General features: G+C 40.5%; 1 protein-coding gene across 1 annotated transcript in view; it reads left to right on the forward strand.

The window, feature by feature from the left end:
- The window catches only part of BLTP3A (bridge-like lipid transfer protein family member 3A), a 64955-nt gene that overhangs the window by 17126 nt on the left and 24143 nt on the right, over positions 1-23686 (forward strand). Inside the window, exons 2-10 of the mRNA XM_090282252.1 lie at positions 8242-8404; positions 8492-8530; positions 9485-9576; positions 12401-12590; positions 12907-13047; positions 13467-13637; positions 14319-14517; positions 22500-22586; positions 23105-23275. Of these exons, the coding sequence (XP_090138378.1) occupies positions 8242-8404; positions 8492-8530; positions 9485-9576; positions 12401-12590; positions 12907-13047; positions 13467-13637; positions 14319-14517; positions 22500-22586; positions 23105-23275 (1253 nt within the window). The remainder of the gene's footprint in view (positions 1-8241; positions 8405-8491; positions 8531-9484; positions 9577-12400; positions 12591-12906; positions 13048-13466; positions 13638-14318; positions 14518-22499; positions 22587-23104; positions 23276-23686) is intronic.

Below are 23686 nucleotides of genomic sequence, written 5' to 3' on the forward strand. Positions count from 1 at the left end.
AAAATCTAGAAGCAAAGAAATTTTCCCTTTTACAGTCATATATCTGGTCGTAACCATTGTGGTTGAGCATTGTCTAGCAAAGTGAAGGGTCGCTGATACGATTCCTGGTGAGGGCACATGCCTAGGTTGTGGGCTTCCCAGTTGGGGCACTTGGGAGAGGCAACCAGTCGATATTTCTCACACATTGATGTTTCTCTCCCTCTCTTCCTCCCTTCCCCTCTGTAAAAGTAAATAAAATCTTTTAAAAAATAATAAAAGGCACCATTTAAAAAAGTCATATCTGTACATGCAGAAGTTTTGAAAGTAACTACTTTTTAGGGCAACTTCTAAGATTGAATGCACATTTCAGCAAATTATCTGGGATGGAACGTTAGCTATTTTCGCAATTGTTTTGTTTAGATTGACGCAGGATTTTAAAAAAATATCTAAATAAACTGCTTCAGTGTTATATTGTGTTATATCTTTGCTTAAAGTCAAGCCTGTGGTATGTCTGAGCAGTGAAAATACTTAGATGTGGATTTGGATAGGAAGCTTAGAAACCAAAGACTGGGCTGTGATCACCTTAGTGGAAAAAATAGTGAAGGAAGCAGACTGTATTTGTGGGCCTTTTTGTTTGTTTTAAATTCCTCACTAGAGGACATGCTCACAGATTTTAGAGAAAGGAAGGGAGAGAGTAGGAGAGAAACATCTAATGTGAGAGAGAAGCATTGATCAATTGCCATTTGCACACACCCCAGCCAGGGACTGAACCCACAACCTAGGTATGTGCCCTGACTGGTAATTGAACCTGTTAACTTTTGTTTCACTGGATGACACTCCAACCAGCTGAGCCACATCAGCCAGGGCTTTGTGGACCTTTTTAATTCTTCAGTGAGGGTTCAATTTCTATGGGACCTGAAGCAGACTGATTATTGCAATTTATTGATCCTATTATTAGTAATAAATGTACTGAATTACAGTTCCAGCTTTACCACTGGCTAGCTGTGATTCTTGGGCAAATCATTTAACTTTCTAATCATTTGCAAATTAAAGACTTGGACTAAAGATTATTTAAGATCCTTTCTAACTCTGAAATTCCGTGAGCCTGCAAATCTAAGAATTCTCACTTCTCAGCATTGTACATTTTCACAAAGAAGTCTGAAAGCCTTTCTCTCTTGTCTCTTTGGCAGATTGCGGTCCTTTGGCAGAAATGAAACCTAATCAAATCTGTTTTTCCAACTTGATTTCATCTTAGCTTCTATGCTCTGTAACAGTAACAGATGGCCAGAAAATGTTTTCCCACATACTGGAAGTGGAATAAATAGCAGGCCTCCATTAGCCCTTCAGCCACCCTTGGACGCAGTGATAGCATCCTCAATTAAGAACACAAATGCTGAATAAAATGTGTGTCGGGGACTATGGGGTGGTTTCAGATCAGATCTCAGATTTGTGGTTTCCTTGGCTGAGCAAACCCGCACAATGACTGGCCCCATGGATCACCTTTTAACCTATTATTTGTTACCCTATAGAATGCAGTAAAAGTCAGTTTGAGAATTCTTATTGCCTTTTTTGTGAAAGTGATAAAGTAATATTTATTTTTTGTTGAATTCTACAAGTAATTGCTAAGTGAAAAACCAAGTGCCTGCTGTATCATTATTATCCTGTTATGCGAGAACATTCCGTGGTGGTGCAGCAGACCTGCACGTGCCATCAGCAGTCCTGATTGCATACTTGAAGAACTCTTGGTTGTTCAGCTTTTGATGATTACTTGCGTTTTGGATCAGAGTTGATGTCACAGTACCTTCTGTGGTCTTCTGTTAGTCTCTTGGGAGGGACTGGGCATTACTGCTGGAATGGTGGTGAATTAGCTGTGGGCATACTTTATTAATCTGATTGGGTTGGTAAAGCTTAGAAAGGTTTTTGATGGATTTAAACTATAACTTTACCCACCAGAGTTTAGATTTATTCTTCTTACACAGGTTAAGCAGTCCATGGTAGGTTGTGAAAAGAGCAGGGATGTCTTCCATCCATTTCTGAGGCAGCTTATAAATCCGTCCCGTGCCGGGTGTGCTTTGGAGGAATATCATGTTAAGAGAAGAAGTTAGTAAGAAGTAAGGCAGTCCAGAGAGCAGACCTGGGCTCACACCCTGCCTCTGTCTTCCCGCTCTGTCACCTTGGGCAAATTACTTCTCACCTGCACCTCGTGTTCTTCCTCTTTAAAACGGGGAAAAGGAAGTATTACGAAGGCTAATGTGTTTACGTTCCTTAGGTCAATGCCTTGTGCAAAGTAAAGTGTGATTATCATTAGTCTGGTTCTGCTAGTCCAGGTTAGGGGATGAGGCTTTTCCCCACTTGTGGTATACAAAATAAATTGTCTTTAGATGCCTCTTAGTTGACCAAAGGACATTGATTTAGTCCAGCCTACAGGAAAAAAGACAAATTATTTTAAGCTGTGTGTCCATCTTCATATTGATCACTAGCCTAGAAAAAGATGTTAAATCAGCATTCTTGTGTGTCCGGGCAGAGTAAAATTGGGGAAAAGTTAAGACTGTGTAAATAGAGATTGAAGCAGGTGATCCTCTCTGTAGAGATTCTCTACTCTGATAGTCAAAATTATATACTAAAATGAAGTTTTTCCTCTCACTTGCTTATCATTCTATGCCCTACCTGGAAATATGAATGATCACTTTTCATCCAGGGTCTAATCCACTTTGGGGCAGGAAGATAGGTTTTGTGCTTTTCCGGTTCCTCCGTGTGAGCGCTCTTGGCGAGGCAGTGCGCCAACAGGCTGGGGGCGGTCCTCGTTGGGGCCCGAATCCTGTCCTGGCTGGCTGGTGTTCGCACACATGCAGCCACTTGGAAGGCAGTCAGAGACATAAGGCCATTTGGTTACTGTCAGAACTGCCCTGAAGAAGTCACTGTTGTCTTTTGCCAGTTGACATGGCTACGTAATTCATAGAACTCTGCTGTAGGCCTATTATTTTCAATTGGTTGGCCTTGCCTTTATAAGCTGGATTTTCAACTAGCTTCATTGATAATTTTATTCCCTGTCCTCTGTTCTCTTGGGACCATTAGTACTAGAAAGACAAGGGATGAAAACTTATTCCTGGAGCCAGAGGGGGATATAATGGGTGGGGTTTCCGGGGAACATTAATTCGGTTTTAATCTTATTCAGATTCCACTTTCTAGATATTCAGGTCAAAAGGATAGAAATAAGCATACTGGGAGTGGAAGATGCTACACTGGGATAGATCTGAGGGTTTATCTCTTAAAGAAAACCCGAGTCCTTAGATAATAACCAAAGCTGTCTAAAACTTTTAAAATCTTAATTGACATATAATATTATATTAGTTTCAGGTGTACAACATAATGATTTGACACTTGTATACATTTTGAAATGATCACCTAAATCTTTTTTTAAGATAATAATTTAAGTCTTTTCTAAAGGGAGAGGGTAGTGGAATCCAGAGATAACAATAATTGGGATTTATTTATTGAACACTTAATAAATGGTATTGAATGTATGATAGTTAGCTCTTTTAATCCCAGCAGCTCTGTGAGGTTGGTTGAACAGTTTGCCTCAAGTTACAGTATTAGTAAGTGAGAGAGCCAGGTTTTGAGTTCAAGTCTAACTCTGTAGCCTGTGCTCTTAACCACTAATCCTTAATAAGAATAGAAGTTGAAAGCTTTGTTCTTAAAGAAAGGATTTTTGCATCTCTTTTCCATCTGCAGCCTCTGGTTTTCTCTTCCTTGAAGTATTTTAACTGGTTAAGTGAAACCTCAAACTGTTTTCAAACTTTAGAGAACAGAAGAAATCGCCTTGAGTTTGTTCAAAATGTGGATTCCTTACCCACCTCCCCACAGTGGTTCAGCATATCTGGAGTGTGGCCCAATAATCTGCATGTTAAAATAAACATATCAAAGTGATTCCACCCATGTCATCAGAGGCACATAGTTTGAGACACATTGCCCTAAATAGTGTCAAGGTTAAGATGAAGTGGAGCACAATCTCATACTTTTTAATTCAGGGCTTCAAAGATGACTTTATTTTATATGGAGCTGTAAATAGAGTTAGATTTTATATAGAGTACAATATAGAAATTAGATCTGTGGTAACTATTGAATATAATCACTCTGAGAATGTCAGTGCTAACAAGCAGTGTAACTAATTCTTGACTGTGTTTATGTTCCATTTTATTTGAACTTTGTTCCTCTTTTATTCAGAGAGGAATATATTGGGTTGGCGAAAATGTTTGTTTGGGATTTTCCATAAGCTGGTTCTAGTAGTGCTTAGTTGTCTTTAACTTCATTTGAAACAGTTTTGTTAGGCTGTTTTGTGATAGCTGTTAGTCATATCAGTGTGCATTTAAAAAAACTTATCAAAATTGGTGAATTTTTGTGTAGCCATTTTAATATTGAAGATGAAAGAAAATATGCAACATTTTTGGTATATTATGCTTTATTATTTCAAGAAAGATAAAAATGCAACTGAACTGCAAAAAAAGATTTGTGCAGCATATGGAGAAGGTGCTGTGACTGATCAAATGTGTTAAAGGTGGTTTGCAAAGTTTTGTGCCGGAGATTTCTCTCTGGACGATGCTCCAGTTTGGTGGACCAATTGAAGTCAGCAATCAAATTGAGACATTTAAATGAGAACAATCAATGTTACATCACGTGGGAGATAGCAGACATACTCAAAATATCCAAGTCAATAAAGTCATTGTTGAAAATGAAAAATGTGTCTTATTTTATGGAAAAAACTAAATTAACTTTTTGGCCAACTCAATACTTGAAAAAGTCCCTATCACTTTCTTCTCTTAAAAATGCCTTTTTATCATGAGGAAAAATAACTTATGTTAGTGATACTCAGCCTTTCTCCTCACTCCTGCATAGTAAAGGATCCTTACTCCTCTGACAGTGGCCGCTCCTACCATGTCTCATCTGTGGTAGGAAGATGGGATCTTGTCAGAATCTATGGGGAGGACAGGAGGAAACATAGTCTCTATAAACTAATTTTATATCTTCAGGTATTCTTATCTTTAAGACAAATACTTCTAAAGGATGCCTGCCCAATTTTCTGAGCTGTTGTGGCTTTCCTGAATACTTAACAATAGAGGAAGGGTTGCTAGGAGGAAATAATAATTGTAATATCTTATTTAAGTATACAAGGGGCTTGAGAAAGAAAGCCTTTCTATACCTAGTGATTAGAAATAATGTTGAGTTCTGATTTCTGCTTTCCTTTCCTTTCCTTCCCTCCGGACTGTGTTTCCTCCAGTTCCTCAGGCCATCCCCTTATTTTCCTTTTCTTTCAGTTGTTGTTTCATGTAGTAGAAGTATTATTTAAGATATTCTTTTTCTGTGTCACACCCCAATCCTGTTTCCTTGTACACAGCCATTTCTTGCAGGAAAATAGGAATTCTTTTCCCCTGTAGCAAGTTAGTTTCCAGACGATAGGAGCCATTAGAGGTAGCTTGTCTTTTTGGTTCAGAGAATAAAATTGGTTCATACTTAGTAAATGTTGATTTAAATTTATTGTTTTTAATTTATTTTCTTTTTTCTGTTTTTCATTGTATTTTTTTCCATTACCATTTATTTCCTTTATACCCTCTCCCATCCCCACAATCACCACACTGTTGTCCATGTCCGTCAGAAGTATGTGTAAGGGTCTGGGATTTTATTTTACTCTATTTAGAAACTAATAACTAGCCTGCTACAGTTCATGCATGTGGCAGAACACATGAGACTCCTGGATCAGAGACAAGGGACTTAATTACTCATGGCCCGGCAAGTAGCATAACCATATGTTTGCAATTAGTGTAAGTACTTTCCTGAATTTGTTATCATGCCAGTGCATTCCTATCTATACAGTATTTTGCATGTTTATAAACCTCTAAAATTTTTTTACTATCATTTAAAAAATTGTTAAAGAACCTTTGTACATAGTACCATTTTAGGCATTGTAGAAAAAAATTAAAGTTCTTATATGTCATAACTTTATGGTTCAAGGAGAACCAAATACACTAAAAACACAGCTTAGTAAAAGGAAAGGATATGTGTAAAAAATAAAAGTTGGTAAACAATATATAATCTCAAGTCAACTATTAGCATCTAATATATGTAAGGGCTAAGTGTAGTTATGGATGAAGGGCAAAATGCAATTAATTATTGTGTGGAAAATAGTGATTATGAGAGGCAGTAAAAAAGAGAATTACAGGGCCCTGGCTGGTGTGGCTCAGTGGATTGAGTGCCGGCCTGTGAACCAAAAGGTCACTGGTTTGATTCCCAGTCAGGGAATATGCCTGGGTGCGGGCAGGTCATGCAAAAGGCAACCAGTCGATGTTTCTCTCGCACATTGGTCTTTCTCTCCCTCTTTCTCCCTTCCCCCCTCTCTCTAATTGTAAAAATAAGATATTAAAAAAAAAAGAATTACAGGAATGAGATTCATTTAGAAAGCTTGTCTTACAGGAGAGAGGGTTATGCTCTGAGGAACTGGCCTCAAGTTGATCAGCCAGAGATGAGAGAAGGGCTAGCAGTGCAGTCAGCGAAGAGGTACTTAGGCTGAGCTTTCTGTCAGGTAACCATTTGGATTAGGAGGGATGGCTGACTGCCCTGACTTCAAAGGGCTTAACGTGTAATTGTGCAGGGGTGGTTATACATGGGAGAATTCGAGAACATCCTAAGACCTAATTGTTTAATGTGCATTGCAGCAGCTGGGGAAAGAAAGCCTCAGTGAGAAAAGACGTCTCGAGTTGGGCCTCGACTGGCAGATCGGGATGAGGGTGCTCCAGGAAAGGGGGTGGGTGGCAAGAGCGCATGAGCAAAGACCAGACAGTGAGTGTGGAATAGTGAGACGACTGGCCTCTGTGAATTGCTTTTGTTTGGCCACTTGACCTGTAGAGTTTCCCATGGTCTGGATTTTGCTGATTGCACACTTACAGTGCAGTTCAGCAGTTTCCTCTGTCCTGTATTTCCTGCAGAGTAACAACTGGACCCAGTAGCATGATGAGATTCGGGTTCAGTCCCTTTGGCAAGACTGTAGGTGGTGGTTGTGTGTTCTTTTATCGCATCTAAGGTATATGTAAGGGCCTGGGGTCCGTGTTACCCTACTCAAAAAGCTAATAATTAGCCTCTTTTTCATACTTTAAGTTCATAGAGCTCCCTCTTCTGTTGTTTCAAGTAGTCTTAAAAAATATAACTGCTTGCTTTCTGAGATGTCCTGGCCTGCCCCTTCCCCCACGCCATTTTAATTTGTACTCTTCATTTCTGTTATCCCATCTAATTCAATTTGGATTCCCTCCCATGAGTTTCTTCTCGGTGCAGGATCCCTGTCCTGGGAAGAAACCTTCATTAGTTATAAGATTTTATAGGGCTAGACTGCTCCAGCTCCTTTGGGCCTCACTGGGGGCCTCTTGCAGTTTACGAACCCTACCAGTTTCAATTGCTATCTCAGATTGGTCACATTGTTTTTCATTTAGCACTCGGGTGTCTGGGGGTTCTTTGGTTCTCTGGTCCATCGCCCTATCCCTTCCCTCTATGTTGATCTGCACAGCTGCTCACAGCACTCAAGTCCTGCGACAGCTGACCTTTTCAACCCTCCTGCTTGTATATTGGGGGGGAGGGGGGATGGTTAAGGATGCTTTACCTTCTAGGTTTTTAAAAATGTTATCCATGGGCTTTTTGTGTTGCTATCTAATTGCTTTGTCTATTTTTATGTGGGGATTCAGAAACATCAAAAGGCTGTGTTGCCACTGCTACAGCCATTTCCCCAGAATCTCCATCATAGGTTCTTGAGTAGAAAGATGATGTCGGAGGAGGTAGAAGACGGTACAGGGGGAATAAATGGTGATGGAAGAAGCCTTGATGTGGGGTGGTGAACACAATACAACATACAGATAATGTGTACCTGAATTGTACACCTGAAACCTATGTAATTTTATTAACCATGTCACCCCAATAGAGTCAGTGAAAAAGAGAACTGGTAAGACTATTTTGGAATAAATATATCTATACACTTACATAAATAACTATGATTATATATATATATATATATATATATCCATTATAAAAAGAAAAAAACAAAAGATGACACAGTCGAGGGTAGAATGATAGCTATCAGCCAACGTTTTGCATAGCATAGAGGCAGTGGTCATTAGATGTTTGTTATATAATGTTCTCTTTTCTCTAAATTCAGAAGTGTTATTGGCTGTAATGCCTGTTCAGCAGGTTCTCATAGAAATAATAGCTTATCATTACTCTTTTCAGATTTACTAAGAATCTTTCCCCAGACAAAATCAATTTGAGCACTCTGAAAGGGGAGGGTCAGCTGACCAACCTGGAGCTGGATGAAGAGGTTCTACAGAATGTGCTGGACCTGCCTACCTGGTTAGCCATCACTCGGGTGTACTGCAACAGGGCCTCCATCCGGGTAAGAATGGGGATCAGAGTGCTGTTGCTCTTTCTGGTCAGTCGGCCTGCCTCCCACAGTCCTGAGTCTTTGCATTTTCTCTTTCAGATCCAGTGGACAAAGTTGAAGACACACCCAATTTGCTTGGTAATGGCCTGTCTTGATATCAAGTAATCAAGTCGGGGATTGCTTGGGTAGAGTTGTTAGGAATCTGAGAGAAGAATAGGGAGGAGTCCTGATAGGCTGTCTCTTTTGGGAGCTGTGGGTGCTTTGTCTGGACTGTGAGCTGCTCTCTGAGACAGAGTGACTATTACCTGGACTTTCTCTGGAACTGCTGAGCAGTATAGGAATTAGCATTTAGACACAAGACTCAGGAATCCTGAGGGATTTTGTTTGTTTGTTTTAGGATTTTATTTATTTACTTTCAGAGGGAGGAGAAGGGAGGGAGGAAGAATGGGAGAGAAACATTGGTGTGTGAGAGAGACATTGATTGGTTGCCTCTCACACATGCCCCAACCGGGGTCCAGGCCAGCAACCCAGGCATGTGCCCTGGCCTGGAATTGAACTGGCAACCTTTCACTTTGTGGGATGATGCTTAGCCAACTGAACCACACTGGTCATGGCATGAGTTGGTTTTGTTTTGTTGTTTTTCATAACAAGTTTTGCTGTCCAGGCACTACCTTTAGATTTCCCTATTTTCCCTTAGAATCCTGACAGAAAAATTAGAAGTTTAGTTCATGTTGACTGTTGGATGATTATCAAATGACAGCTCTTTATGAACTGATTGATACGTATCTTTACCCCAAAGACTGGAATCCTGAGAAGAATGGTAATATCTCTAAGTTGGATTTGTGTTTTAGTTTTCTGCTGTGAGCTAATCCTGTGCTTGTCATGGAATTCTGCTGGTAATGGAAATGAAAGGCGAAAGATGAGACCTCTCTTTGTATTTCAGTTTGTTTGCTCATTCATTCAACAGATAGATTGTGTTCCCACTGTGCATATAGCACTCAGCTAGGCCCTGGAGCACAGAGATGCATAAGACACAGCCTGTGCTATGTGGGTTTTCTGCAGATAATTAGCTCTTCATGGCTTTTATTTCAGTGTCTGGATAAGGTGGAGGTGGAGATGAAGACATGTGAGGAGCCTCGGCCTCCCAATGGACAGTCTCCCATTGCCCTCGCTTCAGGACAGAGGTTAGTTAAAAAGATTAGCTGATCCATATCACTTTTTAGTTAAAAAATAAAATATTTTTATTATAGAAAATTTCAAACATACAGTAAAGAAAGTAGGGTAATGAACCCCCGTGTACCCAAGATCTAACTTCAACAATTATTAACATTTGGCCATTTTTTTACCTTTCTCCTGCCATTTTGTGTGGTGTGTGTGTGTTTGTGCTCTTGCACTTGAAAGCAAATCCCAAACACCATATAATTCCACCTGTGAATACTTCTGTATCATGTATCTTTAACAGACAAGGACCGAGAAGAAAGAAGAAAAAAGAGCCCACAGTAGTATTACCATAATTAATAGAATTAGCAGGAATTCTTTAATATTATCTATATGTATTTCATATTCAATTTTCCTGAATTGTCTCTAAAATAGTTTTTACAATACAGTGTGGATCAAAGGGCTCTGTACATTATATTTGGGTGATAAGAGTTTTAAAGCTTTTTAATTCTAAACACACACAACCCCCACTTTTTAATATACCATTTATTATTATTTTTTTAAAAGTACATTTTATTAATTAGGTTGTTACAGTTGTCCCAATTTTTTTTCCTTTTGCTCCCCTCTGCCCAGTACCCTCCTTTCCTCCAGCAGTCCAACCCCCCTTATTTCATGTCCATGGACCATGCATATGTCCTTTGGCTTCACCCTTTCCTATATTATTCTTAACTTCCACCTGTCTATTTTGTACCCACCAATTTTGCTTCTTCATCCCTGCACTATTTCCCCATTTCTCTCCCATCCCTTTCCCAGCTGATAGCCTTCCTAATGATCCCCATACCTGTGATTCTGTTCCTATTCTGGTTTGCTTAGTTGGATTTTGTTTTTATTTTTTAGATTAAGTTGTTGATAGTTGTGAGTTTGTTGTCATTTTAATGTTCATAGTTTTGATCTTGTTTTTCTTAAATAAGCCCCTTTAACATTTCATACACTAATGGCTTGGTGATGATGAACTCCTATAGCTTTGCTTTGTCTGGAAAGCACTTTATCTGGCCTTCCATTCTAAATGATAGCTTTGGCCAGCTGCTTCTTTTCCTGCAAAGTTTCTTTTGAGAAATCTGCTGATAGTCTTACGGGAACTCTTTTGTAGGTAACCCTCTTCTTTTCTCTTGCTGCTTTTAAGGTCCTCTCTTTATCTTTCACCTTTGGCATTTTAATGATGATGTGTCTTGGTGTGGTCCTCTTTGGGTCTAGCTTGTTTGGGAGACTCTATGCTTTCTGGACTTGTATGTCTATTTCCTTCGCCAAATTTGGGAAGTTTTCCTTCATTATTTTTTCACATAAGTTTTCAATTTCTTGCTTTTCCTCTTCTCCTGATGGCACCCCTATGATTCGGATGTTGGCACATTTAAAGTTGTGTCAGAAGTTCCTAAGCCTCTTCTTGTTCTTTTCAATTCTTGTTTCCTCATTCTATACGGTTTACTCTTTGTTTCTTCCTTATGTTCCAAATCATTGATTTGAACCTCGGTTTCCTTTCCTTCACCATTGGTTTTGTGTAGCTTTTCCTTCGTTTCATTTAGCGTAGTCTTCACTTCTTCCCTTCTGTGTTTGCCACACTTAAGCATATCTGTTAAGTCTGTGAGCATCTTTATCATCAGTGTTTTGAACTTTGCATGTGTTAGGCTGGCTATCTCCTCGTCACTTAGTTCTTCCACTGTAACCTTGATCCGTTCCCTTCTTTGGGCCATACTTCTCTGTCTCCTCATCTTGACAGGCTCCTGTGTTTGTTTGTCTTAGGTAGAGCTGTCGCACCTGTTCTGGATTTTTGTGGATTTTTGACTGCATGGGGGAGTTAGTACCCCTAATTCCTGCATTGTTTAAGGGTCAACTGTGTATGTATTTTTGTTTTAGTTTGTAATATTCTGACTTTCTTTTCATCTTGTAATGAGAATTAATTTCACCTACATGTCAAGAATGTGTGTGTTTTCCACATCCAGAAATACTTTAAGATGGCCTTCATTCTGCTCCTCACCACCCCTGGCCTCTCACAGCAGAGGTACAGCTATGGTTTTGGGGATGTAGTTGATAGGGTAAAGGTGGGGCTGCTCTTGATTAGAGTATTACACCTCTTGTTCACCTAGTATATTTCTTTCCTCTTTCACCTACCTTTGCAGAGTATGCTCTGTTTTTGAAGATTTTATAGAAACTTAGTGTTTCCTTTCAGTAGTTATACTTCCCCTCACAGAAAATACTCAAATGTTTATTTCAGTTAATTTGTGGACTATAAAAAGATTTTTCAATTTATTCTTTGAAGGAGGAGGTAGATTATTTCCAGGTAAACTCTTTTTCTTTTATTTCATTCTTAAAAAAAAAAAATATTAAAAGCCCTGACTGGTGTGGCTCAGTTGTTTGAGTGTTATTCTGAAAAGGGAAAAGTCACCGTTTTGATTCCAGGTCAGAGCTCATGCCTGGATTGCAGGTTTGGTTCCCAGTTGAGGTGCATATGAGTGGCAACCAATCAATGTTTCTCTTTCACATCGATTTTTCTCTCCCTCTCTTTCTCTCTCCTTTCCCCTCTCTCTAAAATAAATAAATAAATAAATAAATAAATAAATAAAATCTTAAAAAAATTTTATTAAAAGGAGTATTGTGCCATCATAAAATTGTAATAGGGAATTTAAAAAATGCCAGAAAGTAGAAATGGGAGGAGAGAAATAAGGAAAAAAAGTCATGTATAGTTTTAGCACCCAAAGGTGGGCCTTGTTAATAATCTTGTCCAGTGTCTTCCAGTATGAAGAATGTGTATGGTTGCACATGATTCTGAACATTTTTCTACCTCATTTGTTGTAGCGAGTATGGATTTGCTGAGAAGGTGGTGGAGGGGATGTTCATCATCGTCAATTCCATCACTATCAAGATTCACTCCAAGGCCTTCCACGCTTCTTTTGAATTGTGGCAGCTCCAGGGCTATAGTGTCAACCCCAACTGGCAGCAGAGTGACCTCCGCCTCACCCGCATCACTGACCCCCGCCGAGGAGAGGTGACAGCCCTAGCATTTCAAGAGGAGAGAAGGGGGGTATTTAGAGTAGGCCTAAAATTTAAAGGATAGTATTCCTGTGTGGGGGATTTCCTCAAATGATCCCCTATTCCTGGGAACGCAGGAACTTCCCTTCTCTGTCCAGTGTTAGTGCTGTGTCCTCTCCTCAGTTACGGAACTCTCATCCACTGCCTTCTGTTGGTAAAGCCCCAGCTGAGAAGGGTGGCAGTCTCTGCCTTGTCAGCTTTCCCCCTTGGATGTCTCGCCTTTGGTTAATTTTATCCACAGAATTAAGGGATGTTACTCTCTTTCCTTTTAGGTTTTAACATTTAAGGAAATAACTTGGCAAACACTTCGGATTGAGGCAGATGCAACAGACAATGGTGATCAGGACCTGGTTACCACCCCACTGAGGCTCATTACCAACCAAGGCAGGATCCAGATAGCCCTCAAGAGAAGAGTGAGTGTGTTCTCTGTCCTCACAAAAATTTCCATTTTCCATTCTCCTAAACAGCTTGGGAGTTGGTGTACCCTCTTTTCTTGATGTTAATGGCCTCTGAAATAACAGTTTAAAAAGCAGGGCCTGCACTTCAGTGTTGAAAAGTATCCACTAATAAGAGAAGAGTTCCACCTCCCTCTCATCTTAATTTTGGAAACCACAGTTTTTACGCATCTATAGGGACACTGACATGGGTACCTGGCAGTAGTCTGTTGTTGCTTTGGTATAAGTTTTAATAAATTGACTCTCCAAAGAGCTGGATACTTACTTTCACGTCCTGGGGATTGAAAAGTCATTTCTGAAATTGACTGGGTGATAGTCACTTTGAGGAGTTGGAGCGATACAAGACATTGAATCTGTGTTCTGTGTGGCCCTTTCAGACCAAAGATTGCAATGTGGTAGCCTCCAAGCTGTTGTTCCTGCTGGATGACCTGCTCTGGGTGCTGACTGACTCGCAGCTCAAAGCTATGATGAAGTACGCGGAGTCACTGAGCGAGGCCATGGAGAAGTCAGCCCAGCAGAGAAAGAGCCTGGCTCCTGAACCTGGACAGGTTAGAGGCAAAACCGTTACCTTTGGTGGGCTGGGGAAATGGTCAGCAAGACCTAATTTGTACCAAGGTAGGAGGAGTCTAGACTTTTTTGGCTTATTTCGGGGATTTGATATTTACTTCTGGATGTGCGTAGGCTTGGCTTTGGCCTTTGATTTATTCATTTATTCTGTTCGTTGGGTGCCTCTGGTGTGTTAGGTATACAATGTTAGTTGCTGGAGGGGAAAAGAGGAATAAGCCTCTTATTCCTGTCCTTGGAGCTCTCACTGTTTTGAAATATGGACCATCAACAATTACAAGGTGATGTGCAAAGTACTGTGATGGAGATAAACACTATGCTATCAGGGCACGAAGACAAGGCACCTGTTGGGCCAAAAGAGGGAGTTCTGGAGAGACTCCCAAGGAGGTGCTTTAGCGTCTGTCAGTTCAGTCCTGGGGACTAAGAGGTTGGAGGGCAGTTCAGACCTCAGAATGGTACTCTGGTAGTTACTAGACTAATTATAATTATGCTTTTTGGAATTTGGGTAATTTAGGTGGCACACACCTGAGTTGCCAGGTGACGAGTTACAAGAAGAGGAGGATCTTGCTGAATTGTACTTTTCTTCAGGCTGGACTAAAGCTTAAAAAAGGCTGCAGGGGAGTCTCAGGGTGTGGACATCTTGTTTTTCTCTCTGTCACATGCAGATCACCCCACCTGCTCCCAGTGCCCAGCAGTCCTGGGCCCAGGCATTTGGTGGCAGCCAGGGCAGCGGCAGCGGCAGCAGCAGCAGCAGCCGCCTCAGCCAGTATTTTGAGAAATTTGATGTGAAAGAGCCCTCCTACCATCTGCTCATCTCCCGCCTGGACCTGCACGTCTGTGATGATAGCCAGTCCCGAGAGCCAGGTACCCAGGGAGGCCTGAGCCTGGGCAAAGCTTGGGGAGGAAGGCTCTTTTCCAGAGATGCTGTGGAGTACTTCGGTTGGTGTTCCTTAATCACAGGCATTCCTGGAGCCTCAGCCGTCCTGTGGTAGCTTTTTCTGCTGGTGTAAGCAGTGCTCTTCGGCTTTTAGGGTGCAACAGGACCATCTGTAACATGACAAAATACACATTTTGGGGCTCTCCCCAGACCTCACTTAAATCAGAATCTTCAGAGGTACAGTCCCAAGCAGTCCATACTTTGTTTTCCTCCGAAAGTCCCTTGGGCAATGCTGACCACTGATGTAAATGTTTGGAAAGGAAATTCAACTAGGAAACCTCAGAATTTTCAGATTTAAAAAAAAATCCTTATCCAAGGATATGTTTATTGATTTTAGAGAGAGAGGAAAGGAGAGAAAGGGAGAGAGAGAGAGAAACATCAATGTGAGAGAGAAACATCGATTGGTTGCTTCCTGTACATGCTTGGATTGGGGCTTGAAGCCACAACCTAGGTATGTGCCCTGACCAGGAATTGAACCTGAAATCTTCTGATGTACTGGATGATGCTCTAACCAACTGAGCCACCCAGCCAGGGCAGAATTTTCAGATTTTTAAATCAATTTAAATAATTATTATATGTAAATGTGCTCTTCCCAAGCAGAGAGGTAATGCTGTGTTCTTATCTTGCTATTATGTTCATCAACATGTATACATACACATTTATTCAGAATGAAAAAGTAATTAACTCATTTCTTTCCTTCATGAGCCTCAGGGAAATCACTTTAACTGCTTGTTTAACCTCTTTGAGTTTCTTCATTTGTGAACTTGAGTTAAATTACATCTTGTTTACCTCCCAGGTTGTTGTCAGGCTCAAATGAGATATACACTGAATTTCGAGGACCTTCATTATAGGCAAACATTAAGTATTATTATTCTGATGCCTGTTTCTTCAGTACTCTGTGTGTTCTTCCTCTGTACCTCCCTTTGCCACCAGTTCTGGTTTTATGTGCTCTCATATGGTAGATTTGGCTCTTGCTGCCTTATCTTCTCTGAAGGTTATGTTTGCCTTTTAATGAGAACTAGCCTAACTTTCCTTGGTGGCACTTAGCTTTTCTGTTCTTTCCGAGGCACCAGGCAGCATTGCCTCTCTTGCTTGGCTATTCCTTGGTCTTGAGGTGACTTCAGCTCCCGTCTACTCCCACTCAGAGAGCTGAAAGGAACAGTGACAGCATAAAGATTGCTTTTGCCACCACTGGAATAAATTGCTCACTGGTTTGCTACCCATTCATTTTGGAAGTTCAATGTTAAAATAATTATCATTTTATTTGGTGGCTGTTTCTTCCAAGTGTTACTATAAAGGTTTTGGTTTTTGTTGGTTGTTTTTGTTGCTGTTTTATTTTTAATCCTTTCAGAAGTCTTTATTATCTTTATTAAGAGTACTTTACTGAGAGTTTCATCCTCTTGCTTGGTGAGAGGTGTGGAACACTGTGCTGTTCATGTGGCAGAGCCCTTTAATCCTCCCTGTGATGTGAACTATGATGTGAATGATGGTAGCCTTCCCTGCAGCCCCCATTTATTTATTAAACTGAATTACTCTAGCTTGGTAGAATTTATGGAAATTTTGGATGAGATATTTTCAGTTTTTTAAAAAATTTTTTAGAGAGAGGGGAAGGGAAGGAGAAAGAAAGGGAGAGAAACATCGTTGCGTGGTTGCCTCTCGCACGCTCCCAACTGGGGACCTGGCCACAACCCAGGCATGTGTGACTGGGAGTTGAACCAGTGACCCTTTGGTTCGCAGGCTGGCACTCAATCCACTGAGCCACACCAGCCAAGGTAGAGAGATATTTTTTAGATGGGGGATAACGGTCAGCCTACTGTACCCAGGTGTGGTATATGATGCTAAAGGATCAGGAGATGAAGAGTTCATGTGACTTTTACTCTTCTCCTTGGATTTAGGGAGAAAGGGGAAGGGAGAACTAGGTGGTACGGAAAGGGCTTTAAGATTCTCTCAAGTTGTTATGTCCCTGTGACTTCTGGACACTTGAAACATTGGCTGATCCAAACTGAGATGTGCTGCAAGTGTAATATACACACGATATTTTGAAGATCTAGCACAAAAATACAGTGTAGAATACCTTGATAATTATTTTCATATTGATTTCATGTTGAAATGATAGTATTTTGGGTATATTGATTTAAATAATATGTATTATTAAAATTAATTTCATTTTTTAAAAAACTTTCATGTGGCTACTAGAAAATTTAAACTTACTTGTGGTTCACATTATATTTCTGTTGAGTAGTATTGCTTTATAACTCTGCCCAATATGGTAGCCACTAGCCACATGTGGTTATTTGAGTTAAAATTAAACAAAATTAAATGAGTTCCTCATTTGCACCAGCCACATTTAAGTACTCAATATAATCTGTAGACCATAGAAGATGTCCATCATCACAGAAAGTTCTTTTGGACAGCGCTGCTATAGAGACTCCTTGAAGGCTCCATTTATTGTCTTTTTCATTAAGGGACACTGTAGCCTGGGTGTTGGGGCCCCAGACTACACACTCACGTAGCCGTTGGTATTAGAGATGAAATTATTGGAAATTGGGTAGGTTATTGGGGGCAGCTTGGCTTGAGTTAGGGCAGCACTGTCTCTTAAAATCCCATTGGATCCTTGACATGGGTATTGGCAGTGATATATATATTTTTTAATTTGACACCAAATGCAAAGGCAACAAAAGCAAAAATAAACAAGTGGGACTACATCAAACTAAAAAGCTTCTGCACACTAAAGGAAACCATCAACAGAATGAAAAAGCAACCTACCAAATGAGAGAAAATATTTGTAAGTCATATATCTGATAAGGGGTAATACCCAAATCCAGTTAAAAAGGGCAGAGGATTTGAATAGACATTTTTCCAAAGAAGGCATACGATGGCAAACAGGTACATAAAAAGGTGTTCAGCATTACTATTTATCAGGGAAATGCAAGTCAAAACCACAATAAGATACCACCTCACACCTGTTAGAATGACTATTATCAAAAAGACAAGAATTAAGTATTGGCGAAGATGTGGAGAAAAAACCCTTGTGCCCTGTTGGTGGGAATGTAAATTGGTGCAGCCACTATGGAAAATAGTGCAGATGGTTCTCAGAAAATTAAAAATAGAACTACTATATGATCCAGCCATCCCACTTCTGGGTATTTAGCCAAAGGAAATGAAATACTAACTTAAAAAGATACCTGTATCCACATGTTTATTGCAGTATTATTTATAATAGCCAAGATATAGAAGTAGCCTAAATGCTCATTGATGGATGAGTGGATAAAGAAAATGGATGAAGCAACCTAAATGTCTGTTGATGAACGAATGGATAAAGGCATTATTCAGCCATAAAGAAGGAAATTCTGCCATTTGTGACAACGTGGATGGACCTTAAGGGCATGCTAAGTAAAACAAGTCAGAGAAAGACAAATACTGTATGATCTCACTTGAATGTAGAACCTAAAAAACAACAAAAAATATTGAACTCATAGTTATCAAGCACAGATTGGTGGTTTCCAGAGGGAAGAGGCAAAATGTATAAAGGGAGTCAAAAGGTACACACTTATAAATAGGTCATGGAGATAGAATGTACAGCATGGTGACTACAGTTAATAATACTGTATTGTTTATTTGAAAGTTGCTAAGACAGTAGATCTTAAAAGTTCTCATAACAAAATTTTGTAACTATGGTGATGGATGTTGACTTACTGTGGTGATCACAATAAGTTTGCAGTCTATACAAATGCTCAATCGTTATGTTATGTTATACAACTGAACTCAGTGTAATGTTATACATCAATTATATCTCAATAAAAGAAATCAAACTGGGGCATCTCACACTTTAAAGGCTTCATAGAGGAGGTTGGTGGTTGATGGCGAAGAGTGTCACCTGACTCTTCAACTGTTTTCCCTCAGGATGCGGCCTGTGAACCCAAAACTTTGTCTCTCTTAAATCTAGGCTATTCTTTTCCACCAGCTCATTGCAGAATTATAATTAGTCATTTATGTACACTGTCATTTATGTCTCATATATAATTATGTGTTCATAATAAAGTATGTTGGTGATTGGTAATTATATTTGATTTCATTTATACATCCTGTTTTTCTATGCTCAGTCTGCGTAGTTTGTTGTTCTTTTAGCTCCAAGTAACTCCAACAGAAGGCGCATGGCTGTGAAACCCTCCCCCTCCAGTAGCCTAGCTCATGCATTTTAATTGGGATTTTTCTCCCAAGCAGGTGAAAATAGACTCTTTTCTTCTGAAGAGCTACATTGAGATATAATTCACCGATTTAGAATATACAACTCATGGTTTTTTAGTATGTTCATAGGGTTGTGCAGTCATCACTATAATCCAAATTTAGAGCATTTTTGTTCCCCCTAGAAGAAGTCTTATATCCATTTCACAGCCCTAGGCATTTACTGATTTACTTTCTGTCTTGATATTTGCCTACTCTGGACATTCAAAATTGGTTCTTTGGTGGGTGATGAAAAGAATCTTATATAATAACAATGGTTTGTGGTCCTGCACAGCTTAACCCTGTCTGACAAAATTTTATTCCTTAGTATTTAATTTCTGTCATTGGGTTTTCTTGGATATCACATGGTATTGAATTCATGACAGGTACACAAAATGCATGGAAGATCAGTACTGCAAAGTGTGTGAATACATGGCTGTGATGAGAGGACTTTCTTTCAATCAACTGCTTGATCTTAAAGCGTATGAAGGGAGATGGCCTGCACATGCCTACGGCTCCCACCGGCTGCCTTGTCAGTGTTGTTTATGTTTGATCCTCAGTACTTCTGGGATTTGAGCTTTGAGGACTAAATAAAATAGTTTATATTTTATTTTTTAGTTCTACAAATGTTATACAACCCATCATTTAGTCAAGTGCTGAAAAAACAAAGTGACTATCTGAATGAATATCTTATCAACTAGTTAAGTTAAAGATTATTTTTTCATCCCTGGCTAGTATGGCTCAGTGGATTGAGTGCTGGCCTGCGAACTGAAAGGTCAATGGTTCGATCCCAGTCAGGGCACACACCTGGGTTGCGGGCCAGGTACCCAGCTGGGGGCCTGCAAGAGGCAACCAATTGATGTCTCCCTCCTTCTCTTTTTCCCTCTCTCCACCTCTCCCTGAAAATAAGTAAATAAAATCTTAAATAAAAATAAAGGTAAAAAAAGATTATTTTTTCATATCAAGCAAAGGTTAAAATTAAGGTTACTTAATTTTATTGAAATTTTCAGTTTTATTTTGCTAAAAATAATTTTTAATAATTAAATATTTGATTATATTGTTATGTATTTCTATAAAAAGAAAATTTGCATATGTAATTGATAAATTACATTAAAACTTAGCAAATTTAAAGTTGAATATTAGCTTTAAATTTTTAAATTTAACTTTTAACTTAAAGAAAACTTGGTCTTTCTAAGCCTTGCATTGAATAAAAGGAGTAAGCTTTTTATTCTTTTTATATATAAAGCAGAGATAGACATATAGTGTATAAACAGATATACAGTATATGTGAGGTATTAAAATATTATGGAGGGGACAATTAGGAAAAAAATGTGTAAAAAGCTTCTTAAAGTAATTATGAAAAAAAGATTGAGAAACAGGAACACTGATATAGGTGTAACTCTTGTTAGGATGTTGATTATTCTAGATTTTCCATCCATCTAGATTGGATGGAAAAGACCCTCCTGGTTGTAGGTGTACCAGCCTATACCTAGCGAATCTCATGGTATTTCCCTTCATGCTAGTAAGGGACAGGGTGGAAGTGCAGAACGCAGGTCAGACATTATAAGTATGCAGAAGAATAGTTCCTGCTCTTACAATTCTTAGAGTCTAGGGGAAAGAGATAAGTGTTTTGAACTCTGCATCTTGAGTTCTGTTCTTTCTTTGGGCCATGTTTCTCTGTTTCCTCATTTTGGCTGCCTCCCTGTCTTTGTTTCTAAGTATTAGCTAGAGCTGCTACATCTTCTGGGCTTGGTAGAGTGGCCTAATGTAGTAGGTGTCCTGGAGGGTCCATTGGCACAGCCTCCCCGATCGGCACTCTAGGTGAGCCCCCCCTACCCCTGGGCTGTGTACACCCTCCTGTTGCAGTTGAGCCTTGATTGCTGTTGGCACGTCAATGGGAGGGATTTACTCCTAGGCTGATTGGCTGCAAGGACTGGCTGTGACCATCAACCACCATGGAGGATCAGCTGTTCAAGGGCCCACCCCACAGAGCAGGACTTACTTCAGGGGGCTTTGGTGCCTGCTGAGTCCACCCCTTCAGTGTGTCACTGTGGAGGAGGTTGGGTGGTGCTTTGATGTGGTCTGTAGCTGTCCACTGGGTGTGCTGGCTCTGGGGCCTCCTGGGAGGTACAGGCCAAGGTCAGCCACCACCTGCGTTCTGCCAGGGTCCACGTGGCATGAGCTTAGAACAATCTGCAGGTGGCTGCTTCTTGTGCTGGAGATGTCCAGGAGAAGCCAAGCTGCAGACCAAGGCTGGCTGCTGCTAGTGCCAGGCCTGAGGCCACTTAGCAAGAGGTATGGGGCATGCTGAGGCCAGATGCTTCTTGTCTGAGAGATTTTAGAAAAATATAAAGCATGAGCCAAGACAGCTTGGGGGGGCCCACAAATTTGGAAGGGTCGGGTCTCATTGAATTACTAGGACGGGCCAACAGTGTGAGTCAGGTTGATGGAGACTCAGATATGGTGCCAACCTACTGGCTCTCTGTGGGGGGAGGGCTCATCAAAGGAACAATGACCTCTGCCAGCACTTTTTTCTGTGAGAAAACTGCCCCCAAACTTCAGTTCTCGCCTTGATGCCAGACAATTCAGTTTCTCCTAATGTGTCCCTGGTACCTTTTGAGCCATTGCCTCAGTGCTGGAGCTCAGAGGGAGTGAGTCAGAGTAAGTCCATGCCTGGGCTCTTTAGGAGGAACTGCCTGGGACGCCAAAAGCCCTGGGTCTCACTCCGCCTCAATCCCCACTGGTTTTTACAGCCATAAGTTATGGGAACTTATCTTCCCAGCACTGGAACCCTGAGCCTGGGAGACTGATGTGGGGCTGGGACCCTGTACTCCTCAGGGGGGACCTTCACAACCAGGATACCCCTCCCAGTTTTTAACCACCACCTGTGGATTTCGAACCAGCCTGTTTCATGTCTCTTTTTCTCCTTCCAGTCTCAGGGTGGCTTTTTAAAATCCCTAGTTGTAGGACTTCTATACAGCTAGGTTTCAGACAGTTCTGAAGAATAGTTGTTCTGGAGTTCAGTTGTAATTTTGATATGGTTGTGGGAAGATGCAAGTACTGTGTTTACCTATGCCGCCATCTTGCCTGAAAGTAATATAATATTTGACTTACTGCCGAAAGTTCCAATTTACCAACGATATTCTGTATGTTTGTTTTACAGTGTTCTTATTAGTTCAGTACTTTTAGTATTCCAAAGTATTTTGCATGTACAATTAAAACTTTTCTAATATCACAGCTTTTGCTCCAAGGCCAGAATATAAAAGGAAGTAATACGGGTCCTGATTTTTGAGGAATCTGGCTTATGCCTCTTCAGGTACTGTGCTGAGGGACAGCAATATATTATTGTTAGGTTTGGGGGAATCACTCAATCAAGGTTGTAGAGTGTGTCTATGGGAGACACGGTTGGAATTCCTGAATCCTGAGCTTTGCTGTTTCTTGTGCCTTTCTGAAAATTTGGCAGTTATATACAGAGACAGTGGAATATACTTTTTTTGATCTTTCAGAGCATGTCCATTGACTGTTGCAACTCAAAAGAGAAGGAATTCAGTCTTGAAAATCACCTGATATCATGGCCTTTTAGGTGCACTGTGTGTCAGATCCTCAAGAAAGCTTTGAATGCTTCAAGAGGTGTTTGGTCTTCTTTGTTCCTTTTGTTGCTAGCTCCTTTATCTTTCTTTTATAGGTGTCTCTGCAAACAGACTCATGGGTGGTGCCATGCAACTTACCTTCCGCAAGATGGCATTTGACTATTACCCCTTCCACTGGGCAGGTAAGAGAATTCTGAATGGGGGCAGTTCCAGCATGGCCCGGGTATTGAAAGCAGATTCCTGGGTTCATCCCTGACTGCCCCACAGGAAGGTGTGAGGGATTGCAGCACATGAGGTTTGGAAATAGCCCTCTTTAAGAGGACAGCTTCTGGAAACTTTCAGCATCCATTATCGATGATTCTTTATCAGTGATGAGAGGAAGTAGGCAGGGGAGACAGTGCCTGAGATGTTGCTTTGGATTCTGCCCTCTTCTTCTTATTTCCACTGGTTTTAGAGCCTCTCTTATAGTCTCAGGTCAAAGATGGCAGCAATCAGAAGCTGGCCTTTAGGAACCTTGGGGGAAAATCACATATGGAATCCAGAATAACTTGAGTGCTCTCACTGGATAATTTTTACTTATCCCAGAGAATTTGGGATTGGGGCTGAGGTATCAGATTCTGAACTATACCAATGGAAAGGGAAAAATGGAACATTGGATCATGATCTTGTACTAAAATCTTTTGCTTTTTTTGTTGCATAGGTGATAGCTGCAAGCACTGGGTACGGCACTGTGAAGCCATGGAGACCCGAGGCCAGTGGGCCCAGAAACTGGTGATGGAATTTCAGAATAAAATGGAGAAGTGGCATGAACAGACAGGTCTGAAACCTCCCTGGTACCTGGGGGTAGACTCCCCCTTCCGGAGGAAAGCAGGTGGGTTATGAGGAGCTGCTTAGCCTCTGGCCATTTACCTTTGAATATCCAGTGGAGATAAAGCAGTGGACTGGCTAGTCGTTTCACCTTATTTCTAGCTGATTATCCCATCTTTATCCCATGGAGAGTCATTAGTGACTTTTCTTTACAGAGTTCTGTTTGTCCCCAGGGATGGCTGCAATGTTGAAAGAGGTTGGAATCACTTCTATTCAATAGGCTGTTGCCCCGGTCTTAAGAAGAATATAATTTTTGAGTTCTATCCAGAACGCAAAAAAAGATGTCTTTTCTACATATATTGTAGCATTAATGATTTTAGGATCATTATTTTATATTACTAATTAGGATTTTTACTTCCTGATTCTATTCAAAATGAGAGTTGAATGTGTCTGATTCTCTTTCCCACCTTTAAAT

The sequence above is a fragment of the Furipterus horrens genome, unplaced genomic scaffold (genome assembly GCF_987537825.1).
Source record: "Furipterus horrens unplaced genomic scaffold, mFurHor1.1.pri manual_scaffold_6, whole genome shotgun sequence".
Lineage (NCBI taxonomy): Eukaryota > Metazoa > Chordata > Mammalia > Chiroptera > Furipteridae > Furipterus > Furipterus horrens.